The following is a 16,235-nucleotide window of genomic DNA, read 5'->3' on the forward strand; positions in this document are numbered from 1 at the left end:
CTGCCAGAATGACATTACAGACTTCGGGAGGCAAGTCAAATGGCCTCAACTGTCGCCGCTTAGTCTCCAAGCTTGTAGGTGGAGACTGGACAGGTTTGGGTGGAGGACCGTCCCCTGCTGCGACAGAAGGTCCTCCCGAAGCGGCAGACTAATCAGGGGATCGACTGACATGCTGAGTAGCTCGGGATACCAGTATCTTCGTGCCCAGTCCGGAGCCACAAGGATAACGCGGGCCCGGTCGCGCCTGATCTTCTTCAGCACTCTGGGCAGAATTGGTATAGGCGGAAAGGCGTACAATAGAACGCAACTATACTTGTGACGAAAAGCGTCCCAAAGCGAGTGCCGCCTTGGAAACTCCAACGCGCAGAACTGATGACATTGCGCGTTCTCTTCTGTGGCGAATAGATCTAACCAAGGCTCTCCCCATTGCTGAAAGAGGCCTTGCGCCACGTCCGAGTTCAGACGCCATTCGTGATCCATCATGCACCGTCGGCTGAGTTAGTCCGCCCTAGCGTTCAGGGAACCTGCCAGGTGTTGAACCACCAGGGTCACGCCCTGATGTTCCAGCCACTGCCAGAGGCGCAGACCCTCCTGGCATAGGGTCCACGACCCCACCCCGCCCTGTTTGTTGCAGTACCAGATGGCGGTGGTGTTGTCCGTGAACACCTGCACTACACTCCCCGGACAGCGCGGAGGAATGCCTTCAGTGCAAGACGAATCGCCCGCAGCTCCAAAAGGTTGATCTGGAGCCGGGACTTCGCCGGAGACCAGAGGCCTCTGATCTCCGCCTCTCCCATGTGGCCGCCCCAGCCCTGGAGGGACGCGTCCGTCACAACTACATGCTCCGGGTAGGGGGAGGGATCGGACACTGACCCATTCGCGGTCCGTGAGCCACCACTGCAGCTGTGTTGCAGTGCCCTCCGAGATCAGGACATGGTCGGACAAGTTGCCTTGATGCTGGGCCCACTGAAACTTCAGGTCCCACTGCAGAGCCCGCATCCGCCACCCGGCGTGATGCACCAGGAGGATGCAGGAGGCCATCAGCCCCAGAAGCCGCAGCGTCAACCTGACCGAGAACCAGGATAAAGGCTGAAAGATCGGAATCAGAGCCTGAATATCCCGAACCCGCTGTTCGGGTGGATAAACCCGAAACTGCGCTGAGTCCAGAACCGCTCCGATGAAGAGGAGCTTCTGAGAGGGACACAGGTGTGACTTCGGCACGTTGATGGAGAACCCCGGCAGATGCAGGAGATCGCCGTAGTCTGGAGGTGGCTGACGACTGTCTGGGGCGAGCCCGCCTTTAACAACCAGTCGTCGAGGTAGGGGAAGACTGAAACCCCTAACCTGCGCAGATGGGCTGCGACCACCGCCATCACTTTGGTGAACACCCATGGGGCGCTGGTAAGGCCGAAGGGGAGCACGGTAAAGTGCCGGTGGCCTACCGTGAACCTGAGGTAGCGCCGGTGGGCTGGCAGGACGAGGATGTGAAAATAGGCGTCCTGCAAGTCCAACGCTACCATCCAGTCTCCTGGTCCAGGGCAGCTAAGACCTGAGCCAGAGTCAGCATCTTGAACTTCTCCTTCCGGAGGAAGCCGTTGACGTTTCGTAGGTCCAAGATCGGGCGTAGGCCCCCTTTGCCCTTCTTGGGTACCAAAAAGTAGTGGGAGTAACAACCACACCCTACTTCTGACCCAGGAATGTGCTGGATGGCCTTCTTGGCCAAGAGGGCCGTGACTTCCTCTTGCAGAAGTTGCAAGTGATCCCCGGTGGCATGGCTGGAGGGGTCGCCTCATAGGGGAGGGAGTAGCCCCTTTGGACGATTTGCAGCACCCACCTGTCCGACGTGACGATGCGCCAGTGGAAGAGGTGATGGCGAACCCTGCCCCCCACTGGCGTCACATGGGCCTGAAAATATGGACTAGGAGGGTTTTAAGGCAGGTACTGCGGGGGAAGGTGTGGATTGGCCGCACCGGTGTCCCGACCGCCGCCACGGCGGTTTCCACGGCGGCCACCGCGCTGTTGAACATTCTGTGGCGCGTGGCTGACAGCACGTGTGGGGGCGCCCCTTCCTTGACCTTGAAAGGAGCGAAAGGCACCCGTTTGCTGGCGAGGGGCCGAGAGGCCCAAGGACTTGGCCGTAGCCCTGGAGTCCTTAAATCGCTCACCGTCTGCCTTGTCGCCAAAGAGGCGACGGCCATCAAACGGCATGTCCAGCAGAGGGGCCTGGACATCAGCCGAAAAGTTGGCGGACCTCAACCAGGCGTGGCGTCGAACTGCCACTGTCGTTGCCATCGCCCTGTCCAGTGAGTCCGTGGTATCCAGCCCACACCGGATGGAATACCATGCTGCATCTCGACCCTCTGCAAGGGTTTGGGCGAGTTTCGCCCGGACCTCCTCCGGACACCGTGGCAGCACGTCCGTGACCGCGTCCCAAGAGGCATGCGGTATTAACTGACCGCAGTCCCAAAGTGAGGGACGAGAACACCTTCCCCAACTGTTCGTACCTCGTGGATTCCCGAACGGGCGGAGCCGTCGGGAATGCTGTCCAGGAAGTTGAGGCCTGGATGACCAGGCTTTCGGGGGTAGGGTGGGTGTACAAAAAGCAAGGGTCGCCCGGGGCCGGGCGGTAGCGTCTGGCCACGTTCCTATCCACAGGCGGACCTGTGGCGGGCTTGGACCAAGTGCCCACAAGAACGTCACACAAGGCCTCATTAAACAGCAGCAGAGGCTCACTGGAGCTTGCCTGCGGTTTAAGGACCTCTGTGAGGAGGCAAGTCCTCACGGCCGCGACAGGGAGTTCAAGGTGTAGGGCCTTGGCTGACCGTGTCAACACTACACCGTAAGCTGCTCCCTCCTCAGTAGCCACTGTGGGAGGGGAGACAAATCCATTGTCTGGCGAAGTGTCAATGCCACTGGCCTCCCCAAGCTCATATGTCCAGTCCTGTGGTGACTGGCACTCCCGTGCCAGAGGGTCCTCAGTCACCTCCCAATCACCCTCGTATCCCATCTCCTGTAGCACAGGTTCAACAGATGGGTCCTGTTCATGGAAATAGAAATCTTCAAAAGCCGTCAGTAGTGGCGCCCATCGGCGCCGCTCCGGTGCCAGAACCGGACCGGGGGTAGGATTGGGGACAGCGCCCATAGCAGGCACCGGGGGTGACACCCGTAGGGGGGCGTCGACTAGGTCGTGAGGTCGACCGGTGACGACCCGGGTCCGGAAGCGGATCCAGAGGGTCTGCGGCGCTGGGACCGTAGTCGCTGGTGGCGCCGAAGTACCCGACGGCGTCGGAGCTGAAGCGCCTGACACGCTAGGCCATCCAGCCGGGGCCGTTGGGCCCGAAGGCGCCACGGGATCCGGCTGAGGAGGGAGGGACCCCTTGGCCATGAGGTACCGCTCGACCTCCCCAGGCGTCGCGTCTTGCCCAGGGACTCGAAGGTGTGGGGCAGACGACGATGGCAGACGGCGACGGCAGCGACTCCGGAGGAGCCGCGCGGGTGGTGTCACCCGAACCCCCGGCCGCATTGTGGGAGCGTCGGGGTGGGTCGGAGGAACGATGATGCCTCTCCGACCTCTTATGCCCTCTTACCTGAGGACTTGGATCCCGACGACTGATGTCCACTCCCGGAGCTGCGAGGGCTCCGACCCCGCGACCTGTCCCTCGACCTCCCGTGGGACCGGGACCTGGAGCGGCGCGGGGTCGACTGCTGGAGCTCTAGTCGATTGCGAGACCGCTCTCGCTTAGCCTTAGACGTCAGGGCCCGGCAGTCGGAGCAGGTGCGGTCGTCGTGTTCGAGGCCTAAACACTTGAGGCAACGGCGATGGGAGTCGGTAACCGACATCAGTCGTTGGCACCTGGAACAGGGTTTAAACCCGGGCATCCGTACTGGCACCGTAGGAAATGATTAAAAAGTTTAGTCAAAAAAGACTAAGGGTTAGAGCTTCTCCGGATCTGCGCTAGTTGGCGCGGAAAAAAGAAGAACCGACGTCAGCGCGCATGGGCGGCGTCAAAGTACTCCGACGACGTCATTCCGGCGCGAACGACGCCGGACGCGGAGCCGCGGACGACGCCTGCCGGCGCGCAGGGGTATTGCTACGCAAAATTTTCGGGATCCAGTCTAACGCCTGGGGATATTCTAAGGTAAGGAATCTATCAATAACGTGTCTCTTTCAGATTCTCCTGATACAAATAGTACCTCACTTTTGTGGGTAAGCCTAGTGCCCACAACAGGAAACGGATCAAAACTTATCGTGAACACACCACATTTTCACAATGAACAAGCATTTACAATGCAATGGTCTCGGCATCGTTAAAGTTAGAGCTACTGGCATTGCTCATGACATTAGGGGAGGGGGGATAGTGGGAGGAGGGGGGATAGAGGGGGGGGGGGAATACCGATGAGGGGGGGGGGGGGGATGGAAAGGGGGCTTACTCATTTTGGGGGTTGTAAAGACTGATGTTTCAGGAATGTCTCTGCTATGTACTACACTTTACTTATTCTTTACTCGTCTTCCTTTCTTTTCTTTCTCCTCTCACACCTTCATAGCTACCTCTTACTTACTATCTACTCTCTACCACCACGATGTGAGCCACACATACCAGGTCCTTCCTCTACTTGCAGCGCTGTCTATTGAGGTATCTATAAAATACAGACTACTTATGTGTGCGGAAATGCACGTTACACCAAAGACCACGTTCACCCAAATCACGTGGCGACCCATCACCACATTATTCCGAACCTATATCCATGGCTCCAGATAAGAATTTAGCAACTTCTCTACATATTGTTTCGCTAAACGTTAAAGGGCTTAATCACCCAGTGAAGCGCAAATAAATGTTAGATTACTTGGCCAAAACTAAAGGGGATATAATTCTCATGCACGAAACCAAATTATCCCAGATTGATGCTGATAATCTTAAACAAAACTGGATCTCACTGACACTTTGCTCCCCTGCGACTCAAAAGAAAAGAGGGGTGATCACCCTGGTTGCTAAAAAATCAAACTTAGCCCTGGTATCCCATTCAGTAGACTCCGAGGGTAGACTAAGTATTGCACAACTACAAAGAGACGAGGACCATATTTATGTGGCAAATATTTATGGCCCTAATACAGACCTCCCTGAAGTATAGGAATACGTATCGAAAGAACTTGAAAATATTCCGCAAGATGAGCTCCTAGTGGTTGGGGGGGATCTTAACCTACCACTAGATCCCTTGCTAGACAGGCAATCCAGGAACACATACCACCCCACACGCGCACATGAGGCATTGAAACGAATGTGTGCTAAATTCCACCTACATGACTCGTAGCGCCTCCAACACCCAGATGGTCGTGACTATACTTTCTATTCCCCTCCTCACAATTCCTATTCAAGAATAGATTATCTATTGATATCCGACTCCCATACACACCTCATCGACAAAACAGATATAGCCCCCATATTGGTGTCCGACCATGCAGGCATTCATATGAAATTGGCAGGCTCACATTCACTCATCCCCCCCAGGCGTTGGCGCTTCAACGATGAGATATTGTCAGTACCCGAGAACAAGAAAAGCATAGAACAATGCATACAGGAATATTTCCAAATAAACTCCCAGCCAGAAACAGATCCCGCCTTACTATGGGACGCATTTAAGGCCACATTAAGAGGTAAGCTGATAGGCATCAGGGCTTGAATGGATAAAGAAATAAATTCCGAACTGGACTCGTTAGAGAAAACAATCAAGCAGCTAGAGATGCAACACTCCCCTGATCTGAACAATAAAGCTACCATCGACCGCTTGACTAACTTGAAATATAAATATGCCATTCTTCGTAAAAGGGCAGGAGTTTGGATTAATAAACTCGAGGCCTTAAAGCTATGTGAAGGTAACAAAGCAGGGAAACTCCTTGCTTCCTATCTTAAACACAAAAGGAAGCAATTCCATATAACATCTATTAGGGACAAGTCCAATACCACCAGAACCAAACCGAAAGACAATCTCCACACATTCCAGTCCTTTTACGAGGATCTGTATAAGAATAATAACCACTTCAACATTGAAGAATGTAATAAATATCTAAACTCAATTCATCTCCCACGTTTATCCGATCCTGACAAAGCCAAACTAGGGGCCCCACTGACTATAACAGAAATTTCTATCGGCATTAAAACACTGAAGAACAACAAAGCTCCGGGGCCTGACGGCTTCACGGCCAACTTTTATAAGACCTTTGAGGAACAACTTAACCCACGACTCCTCAAATTGTTCCAATCCTTCTCATTATCAAACAGAATCACCCCCACGATGAGTGAAGCGACAATAATCGTGATACCTAAAGATGGGAAGGACCCTCTACTTCGTAAGAATTATAGGCCAATATTCCTCATAAATTTGGACTGCAAGATTTACGCAAAGGCTCTAGCATCCAGACTAAACGCAGTTTTACCGTCCTTAATAAATAACTCACAGGTGGGATTCCTGAAACACCGCCTTTCTAACGACAATACGAGACTCCTATGTCATGTGCTGGAGAAGTCAAAAATTTCAAATGCTCCCGCAGTAGCAATCACCCTGGACGCGGAGAAGGCGTTTGATAGGGTGTCGTGGCCCTTTCTCCGTCAATGCATGCACATATTCAACTTGGGTGATGCTTTTATTGATATGGTTATGTCATTATACGCCTCCCCTTCGGCTAGGATTGCCATTAACAGTTCGCTATCTGAGCCATTCCTTCTTGAACAAGGAACTAGACAGGGTTGCCCCTTATCTCCTGCACTATTCCTTCTGGCGTTGGAACCTCTCCTCCGCGACATACAACAGAGCCTAGATATTAGTGGCATCACCTTTGGCGATAAAAGTGTAAAAATTGCTTCTTACGCAGACGATATTCTGATAGTCACTAAGAATCTTGGTACCTCTATAGCCGCACTGATGAACTCTATAGAATCCTACTCTAAACATTCAGGCTACAAACTGAATCGTGATAAATCTGAAGTGAAACCCCTCAACATATTCACTAATAAGGAATCTCTAGGCACATCAGGCTTAGTCTGGCAAAACAATTACATCAAATATCTAGGTATAGAATTTGGAAGCTCCATTATAGAGACCCTACAGCATAATTAAAAACTCACTCTCGAAAATATAAAATCTCACCTAGACGGCTGCTCACCCCGCTTCATTACTTGGTGGGGCAGGCTAGAGACCATCAAGATGATTATTACACCGCTAGTAAATTACCTAATCACCATGCTCCCCTTGATGTTGTCTCAAGAGTTCCATAATAGATTAGATAAAATTATTAACACTTTCATCTGGAAAGGAAAAAAAGCATGTATCAGCCTGCATAAACTGAGATTAGATAAATCCATTGGCGGAGTCAATCTTCCAGACTTTAAGAGATATCAAATATCCTTTTTAGCGAAACAAGGATCCTATTGGCTGTCCCCCTCCAGTGGACTATTCACCGGTGTGGCTAGACATCGAAAAAGCGCTCCTGGAAGGCATTCCTCCCATCTAGATCTTATCTATGAAAGCGAATCAGCTCCCATGTTCTAAATCCATATTACCAACACCAAAATAGCTTTACTCAGAATAGATAAACTACTAGACTCATCAATAAGAAAATCTAGATGGGAAGCGATTTGGAAAAATCCCTCAATCACCTACAAAGGTAAACCACTATTCAACCCAGCCTAGATTAAGAAGGGAATTATCTTCCCCCACCAATTCTACGATAATGGCTACCCTCTGCCCTTTACAAAAATCCAATCGAACTTTGGGATCGAGAATTCCGACTTCTACATTTTCCTTAACGTTAAAACAGCCCTTACAAAAGCGGGATTGACATCCAAACAACAGGCTCTTCCATCACTCCTCTCCTCCCTAAATAAAATTGGTCACCAGGTCTCGAGGCTATACAAATTACTGAGCCCGCAGTCATCCGCATTAAATACCAAAACAACGCAGTTCTGGTCGTCAATCGCCTCTTTCTCCATCTCAGAGCTGGAGTGGTCCACGGCATGGAGATCTTGCTCGAGCCATAAAATAAGCCCTACATTATCACAAGCCAAATTCTTGCTCATGCATAAAGTCTTCTGGACCCCGGCCCGCCTATACGCACACAAACTCAGCCCTGACACATTTTCCTGGAACTGCAGGCATGCAGAAGGTGATCTGGACCACCTCATCCTCCAATGCGACTGCGTCTCCACATTTTGGGATAGGGTATTTGACTTCATTCACAAAGTATTTAATATCACACCTGCCAAAGAACTTCCCTATCTTGTTTTCGGCTTTACGAGGGAAACCCAAATCTTAGAAATAGACAGGGCCCTCCTCCTCACGGCAGCTGTGAAGGTCGTCCTAAACAATTGGAAAGACACCAAAAAGGCAAGTTATGCCTGCTGGCTAAACTGGGTGATTAAGTTCCGAGGAGCAGATAACATCACTCTACAAAACACACCAGGGAGACCCTCACAAAGGAAACTTTGGACCTCACTGGATATCTACTTTAAAACCCATAAACCTCTGTGAATCATCACGCTCCTCATATTTTCCCAAAGCTTCCGAGTGCCGATCATACTTTACCATAGCTTTAATAGATCGTTACCCATAATCTATGCCGCATCGTGGTGTCCCATCTAACATCTTACATCTTACCACATACCACATACCTCTTACCTCTATCCTATACTCTCTCTTTTCTAGTATCTTCTTCTTCCTCCTATCTACTTCCATCCTTTCCACTCCCTTTTGATCTCTATGCTTTCAGGAGCCCAGCCTAGAAAGGCTTCATATTTGACTGTCACATTACCCTCGAGATCGCCCTGAACGACATGAACACCATCAAGGGACATAATGCCTTTCTCTGCTGAATTCACGTCATATGCTCTTGATTTGAATGATGTATAGTTACATGTAATGGTTATATGTACATAACTTCTGATTTATATGCTATAAAACCCTGAAATTTCCAATAAAAACCTTTGAAATTAAAAACATAAATAAATGGCATTGTCATTTACAATGCCAATAGCTTAATCGCTCGCAAATTCGAGACCTATTGCATTTGCACCCACAGACAGAGCCACACATACAGAGGCACCCACACAGTCATTCACATAGAGCCACCTACAAAAAGCCACACACAGACAGCCAGAGCCACACCCACCCACACACACACACACAGAGCCACACACACACACACACACACACACACACACACACACAGAGCCACACACACAGAGAGCCACACACACAGAGAGCCACACACACAGAGAGCCACACACACAGAGAGCCACACACACAGAGAGCCACACACACAGAGAGCCACACACACAGAGAGCCACACACACACACACACAGATCCACACACACACACACACACACACACACACACAGAGCCACACACACACAGAGCCACACACACACACAGAGCCACACACACACACACACAGAGCCACACACAGAGCCACACACAGAGCCACACACACACACACACAGAGCAACACACACACAGAGCCACACACACACAGAGCCACACACACACACACAGAGCCACACACACAGAGCCACACACAGTTGTTGTCAGGGCACTCAAACATGGTCACGGACAACACTAGGGTTCAATGATCTTTAGTGGAGGTCACACAGGCTCCATATCCGTGGAAGTTTCCGCCATGGAGAAGAGACTCCTGGCCGAGGCGGGTCGGTCGGGCAGCCCCCACTGACAAGGCGGCGTGTTTTTTCCTGATGACATCACAAGAAGAAAAAACAGGAAAAAACACGCCCCTCAATCCAAAACAGACGGGGCTTAAAGTGATGGATACAGCTCATCTCCAATGGCTGGCCGCCGTTTAGGAAGCCAGCCAATGGAGAAGAGCTAGCTCGTTTACCTCCCTACTAGAAGGCATAAGATCTCGCTAGCGAGACTGCTCATGCGCAGCCTACGCTAGCCGAGACCTAAAAAAGCATCTATTAAGGATTAAATATGGTGATATACAAAACGAAAACTAGGTAGCCTGGAGGAAGTAGGCATGACAGCTAATGTGGTCTACAAATATCAGATCATCCTGAAGTGAATGCTTGTCCCCCCTAAAAAAGAAGGATTTACAGAACCATAAAACCAATGATGGGTATAATGCATCAAATTCCATCTATGCATGGTCTAATTTCATCACAGCTTAAAAGGTCATACAATCGCAATGTGGTAAGGACTTTACCAATTTAAACTATGGCTACAGATACTTGTACAGCATTATGCAAAGACACACTACAAAAAACTAACATGACTGATGTGCTTAGAATAACAATAACATCTCAGCATATATGGATTCTGACTGAAACAACATTGTTAGGCACCAGCCTTCTCCCACAATAAGCTCATAAGCTACTGGTAACTCTCCATCTGCCCGTACGTACCTTACCATGTGCAACCCAGCCAACAAAATTTAGAAGATTTGCTTGATTAAATACATATAACAAAAACGATAGTGTAATTGAGACAAAAATGTGGGTATTTTCATAACTCATAAGCTGATGTTTGGAGAATACAGTCTGAATTTCCAAAAATCTATTTAAGCAAATTTTGTTGCGACAATTCATGTGGCATTGGGGTAACGTTTTAGTAATGGCAATACCTAGATGTCAGAGACAATACTACTGAGTCTTTTATGCATCATTGATGTAGAGGGCATTCACGATTAACACTCATTTACCTTACTGCACGGCAACCCAGCCTGATGCACTGGGGAGATTACTACTGTTAATCTAACAAATGGTGGTCACAAATGTCATCGTCTGAAGTGGGCACTACTTCTATTAATGTTAGTTGGTCGGAGTATTTTTCGTTAGACCCAAGTAGCTCTTATTCTAGAAAAGGTCGGAGACCCTTGCTCTCCAGTAACTTCAGTTTAAAAAAAAAAAAAATCAGGAAAAAACATAAAAGATATCACGTTGTATCATTTCATAAAGACTCATTACTGGAAAAAAAAAAATCACACTGCAGATTATTCCTTTGTTTAAGATAAAATCTTACTGAGAACAAATGTATGCATTTCTTTTTCTGTAGCATTTAATACTGCTCACAATTGCTGCAGCAAATGAAACATGAGCATAACATACAAATCACTTGACAAAAGGGAATGCAGAAATTACAAATCTGGTGGTGTGTGCACACTACCATCAACGTGGCCTCGGAGACTATCTTTACATCAATCAGAAACACATTAATAGTATCTGGCGCTTCCACACAGGAAGAATTTAAAAAGAAAACGCGTCTAGACTCGCATAAGAGCGATTGGGATTAGCTAGCTGAATGGGATTCTGCTTTAGTACTGCTGTAGCCGACGCAAAAAATTTTTGGGGGAAATATGCTGATGGAAACTGTACATTTTTTTTTATTTCACAGGGAAATATATAAATTCTGTTAATATTAATTTTTAACTCACCTTGCCCGTCACCAAAGTTGGCTTTCAATCTAGCATCCAAATGACTTAGGCTGGGTTCCAAATGCAAACTTAATTCAACTGCTCGGTTTGTCTCAGGGTGAATAAACTCCTGCTTGCTGCCGTCCCTTGCAAAAGTCAAATCTGCCAAAAGGGGGTTTATAGCACTGTCCTGGCCCAGGTGCAGCGGTACCACTGGGTGCCTTAAACTCTTCAAGAAGAAACCTCTCTTTCCATCTGTGTCATCTGCATCAACTAATGCCTCCTCGTACAAGTTACAGTCATCATGATGTGAGGAAATATATGGAACCTGGGTTTCCTCGTTTTCAGCTCCAACCAGCGGATTTCTTGCAGGATTTCCAGAGTTCATAAAGTAACTGCCAGGTCTGTTTCTATTTTGTAGTACATATGGTAATCCGCTAATGCGCGATGTTAAGCAATGAGTTTCCACATCCATAACACCACCTGAAAAGTTAAGACACACATTTATTAGCGCAATCGTTTTTGGGGGGATGGGGAATTTGTTTTCTTCAAAAAGAAAAACAAACAACATTCAGGAGCATCAAAACAAGAGGGGGAAAGACATGGCACCAGACTATAAGGAATGGCGAATCAATGTCTAACGACCACTGGCAATTATGAGAAATAATAAATCAGAAGAAAAGGATGTTTTCTAGAGACTGCCTGGAGCCCTCTATTAAACCGACTATGGAAAGAAGAAAAAGAAGGGGTGAAGAGAAAAATATGGGAAGGGAAACAAGTGCTGGTTTAAAAATCAATTCTAAGCAGCAGCAGAGTGAGGTGTGATTTAGCAAGACAGAATATTCAGAGCTGGAATTACATTGAAAATAAGAGGCCTTTCTGAAATGTTATGCTGAATATTTTCAGTAATGGCAACAGCAAAATAGAAATACTTAATTTGGGCTTATTGAAGATGGAAAGTAAAAAGTATTAATGCACAGCACACGCCTGCACCAAATATACCAAATCAAAATGAAACATAATAGGTGCTATATATTTTTACATATGGAAATGGGAAGGGACTGGATTACAAACATGGAACACCTACAAAGCCAACATTTTCTACAAGGGTCCACAGGTTTTTGACCTTCTACAAACGGCTGACGCTGTATGATACTGGTACTCTCAAGCAATCTCTCACAAGCTGAAGCCGGCCTGCAAATGTTTTATCGCTCAGGTTTTAGTGGCAGAAAACACACCTGAGAGTGAAATGAAGAAATATTACCCAATATGTCCACAAGCATTTGATCAGGCTCTTCTGGGCCACAATCTACAACATTTACTTGTTTTAAGTCCCTGCCTACCAGACAGGACAGCGTTCTGGCTTTGAACAAGACAACCTGGGGACTTACAGAAAGTTAACCTGGGAATGCATTGCGTCCGTGGATTGCTATTGGCTTTATGGTATGTAACTCATGTTTTCTGCCTTTCCATTAGCTGGCTTTATTTGCTTCAGGCTGTGTCGCTTGTGTGCCCCCCCCACCCCCCACCCCCCCCCAATACTAAAGCCATGTTAACAGTATTCATCCTCAAACTCGTTTTCTGTAATTAAGAGGTCTTACATGTTGTTCTTATCTCGTCACATTTGCAAGAGAGAGGTCAAAAATCAAGTTGAGTTTTCGTGGGAGTCCGGTGTTAAATTTGCTTTTCACTGACTCCAATGCGAGCGTTTATATTAAAGACGAATGCAGCGTACTTTCTCCATGGAGCCTGCCTCTGCCTTTATTTAAAAAAAAAAAATAAGCATGGCCATCTCATAAGCCATCTTGTTCTTCAGCTGCACAAAACATTTTGTTTTTTGAAAAATTCCTCTGCTGTGGCAAGTCCATTAAATATGGGAAACAGCCTTTTTAGGAAAAAAGTACGAAAATGCATTTCAGTCTCAACCCAACATATGGTATTCTTGGGACATTTACACGGTTTATGACCCATTCAGTGTCAAGCACAGGGTAAGAAACTTTCACAGGAAAGAGCCAGTCCCATTGTAACACAATTTATCAGTGCTTGGTTTTCACTTCTATGTATAAAGCGTATGCTTTTCTATGACATCTGTGGCAACTTTTTTGAAGACTTGGTTAAGCTTAAAGGCAGATTTTATGAAAGCTTGTGTGTTTATATCTAGGTACATAATTATGCATTCTTTCTGCAAATGTGCCTTTCTCAGAACACTTATATTACCAGAAATAAACGATTTCCTCATTTGTCCTTGCAGGCACTAGGGACATGATTTCAATGGTCCAGCAGGTGCAGGGGCCAAAAGGATTTAGATAACCCACTGAGAACGGGTTATGGTGATATTTTACTACTAAATAAGAAGTCACAAGTGCAACTACTTTATAGGCTCTAGGGTCATGATTTGAAAGGTACAGCAGTGGCACCGGGGCCAGAAGCTCTAGAAAACCCACTTAACATCGATTATTGCTATATGTTAATACTAAACAAGCAGTCACAAGTGCAATTACCTTACAGGCACTAGGGTCAGGATTGGAATGGTGGTGCAGTTAGTGGCACAGGGGTCAAAGGGTCTAGGAAACCCACTGAACAGAGATTATTGCTATATTTCACTAATAAACAAGCAGTCAAAAGTGCACCATGCAAGCACGGAGGTTATGATTTGAATGGTGCTACAGGTGCAGTGGTACAGGGGCCAAAAGGCCTAGGAAACCCACTGAACACCAATTCTTGATATGTTTTACCATTAAACAAGCAGTCAGGAGTGTTGTTTTGGTTATTTAGTACCATTGTACCCAAAGTAACTCATAGCCTAGAGCATCACTGCAATAAAAGCTGTAACCTATTGGACTTCCCTGTCCACCTACAACTAAGGTCACATTCATCACATTTACATGGCACATTCTCATTGTTTTTGTGTGGTCCTAAAATGGTTCTTAATCTGGACACACTAACACCCTGGCAATGGCATTCCCCATTCTATACAATAGCACTTCAGCCGTTGTAAACACTATTTAAATACTTATAACTTACCATATGGCATTCCATACTAAGCATTTCCAAAGCCAATAAGTCTCACCTATGCAAGATCTATTGGCTTTGTCAATGTTTTTTAGTCATATTATACAACATGCCGAGCTTCAGCGCAGTATAACTGGGGAAAAAGAAATCGCTATAACACTGACAATGTTGTCTGTGTCAGAGTTTTACAAGTCCTGCCTAGGCAGCGCTTGCGCTGACTCTTCGAGACCTGTTGCATTAAGGTATGGACTTTAAGCTCCGCCCATTTTTCACTAAACTTTTCAATTGGTTCCCTTTACTGTCTTTTGTAAACGAGGGCGTTTGATTCATATATAGGCTTAGTCATCCCTCCTTAGTATCTGCCGCTCTTCTGTTACCACCTATGAGGGCAGACTCTCTTACATGTGTCCTTACTCTCTAGGTTTAACAGTTAGTGAGCACTATTTAGTTAATTAATGTGTTGGTTAAGCAGGCATGACATGCTGTCTAGATTACATCTGAAGCTTAAGTGCAGCGAGCCACGATTGCTACAAAAGTCACAAATAGAAAAAGAAAGGGAGGCGGACGCCGCATTTCTTTGCCAATGATTTACTTTTGTAGCAATTGAGGCATGCTGCGCTTTTATTTTTCAACATCATAAGCTAAAATGTGGCATGCCGCGATCGCTACAAAAGTTAAAAAAAAAAATTAAAGGGCAGCTGCACAACTTTTTTTTTCTATTTATTGACTTGTGTAGAAATGGTACTGCTAGGATATTTTTAGAGAAAAAAAAGATTAAGAAATTTGCTAAGCCAATAGCTCTAAATTTCACTAATGCGTAACCTATTGCATTGCAAATGCATGTTTATATTACTTTCAGCCATTTACAACATAGCTGCAAAAGAAAATTAGCAAAGCCAATAAATGTAAAATGGGCAAGACCTATTGGCTTTGACAATGCTCGTTTGCATTGCCATTCATTAAAAGCGATAAACTAATTTAAAAAAAACCAGCACCAAGCAAGAGAGAATTCATGGTGGTATCCAACTCAAATGGACAACCCAGAGATTACTAAAGCTACACCACAATTAATTATGGGAACCATCGGGAACAAAGCTGAGCAGCAGACAAGTCCAATAGAACTCACAGCCCAAGAACAGTTACTAATTACAAAAGTATTGTCCAGCTTCTAAATTCACTTTCAAGCACAGCCACCATAGGGAAGCAGATTTAAAGCAAAAACCATTGATGCCACCAAGAATCAGTAAGCGATTAACAAAGGGTTGCAAACCAGATAGGGATTTCAGAAAACTTTTAAGGTGGTCAGTAAGATGCCTTAAACAATGAGAAAAGGCCAGGTTTGTGGAAATCAAAGAAGCAGCCTCAGTAGTAAACAGATTATGTCCTACAGGGAAGGAATAAATTACACATAATGCCAAGTGATGACAATCAATTATTCGAGTATAAGTACACGCATCATACATAACAAGCAAGATGAACTACTAGAATGGAGGATCCTGGTCCAAAAAAATAAAGGGCAAAGAAACAATGTGCACTCATTCTGGCCCATCAAGAAATCTCAACTGATCAAGGAACAAATAAAGAAATTTATAGAATAGCACATGGGTTCTCTAGAAATATATATGAACATATTTGCAGTTGGAAGATCTGGGTTGTATGTTTTATCATAATTCTGCTTTCAGCGCCTCCCTAGTAATGGAGATCTGCTTATTAGGCTTATTTGTTAGGCTTGCTGTTGCTCAAGGCCATGGCTATGGGCAACATTGAGCCGAACAACAAATATCCAATTTGAGGGGGCCATAAAGA

The 16,235-nt window shown here is 46.6% G+C and overlaps 1 protein-coding gene across 9 annotated transcripts in view; it reads right to left on the bottom strand.

Annotated features, from left to right (window-relative positions):
- Nucleotides 1-16,235, bottom strand: part of ZMYM4 (zinc finger MYM-type containing 4) — a 1,284,131-nt gene that overhangs the window by 911,222 nt on the left and 356,674 nt on the right. For all 9 annotated transcript variants that reach the window (XM_086956525.1, XM_086956522.1, XM_086956517.1 and 6 more), the window contains one exon: nucleotides 11,439-11,900. In XM_086956525.1, coding sequence (XP_086812651.1) covers nucleotides 11,439-11,892 — 454 coding nt within the window. In that variant the 5' untranslated portion in view covers nucleotides 11,893-11,900. The remainder of the gene's footprint in view (nucleotides 1-11,438; nucleotides 11,901-16,235) is intronic.

The sequence above is a fragment of the Lissotriton vulgaris genome, chromosome 2_1 (genome assembly GCF_964263255.1).
Source record: "Lissotriton vulgaris chromosome 2_1, aLisVul1.2, whole genome shotgun sequence".
In the NCBI taxonomy this organism is placed as follows: domain Eukaryota; kingdom Metazoa; phylum Chordata; class Amphibia; order Caudata; family Salamandridae; genus Lissotriton; species Lissotriton vulgaris.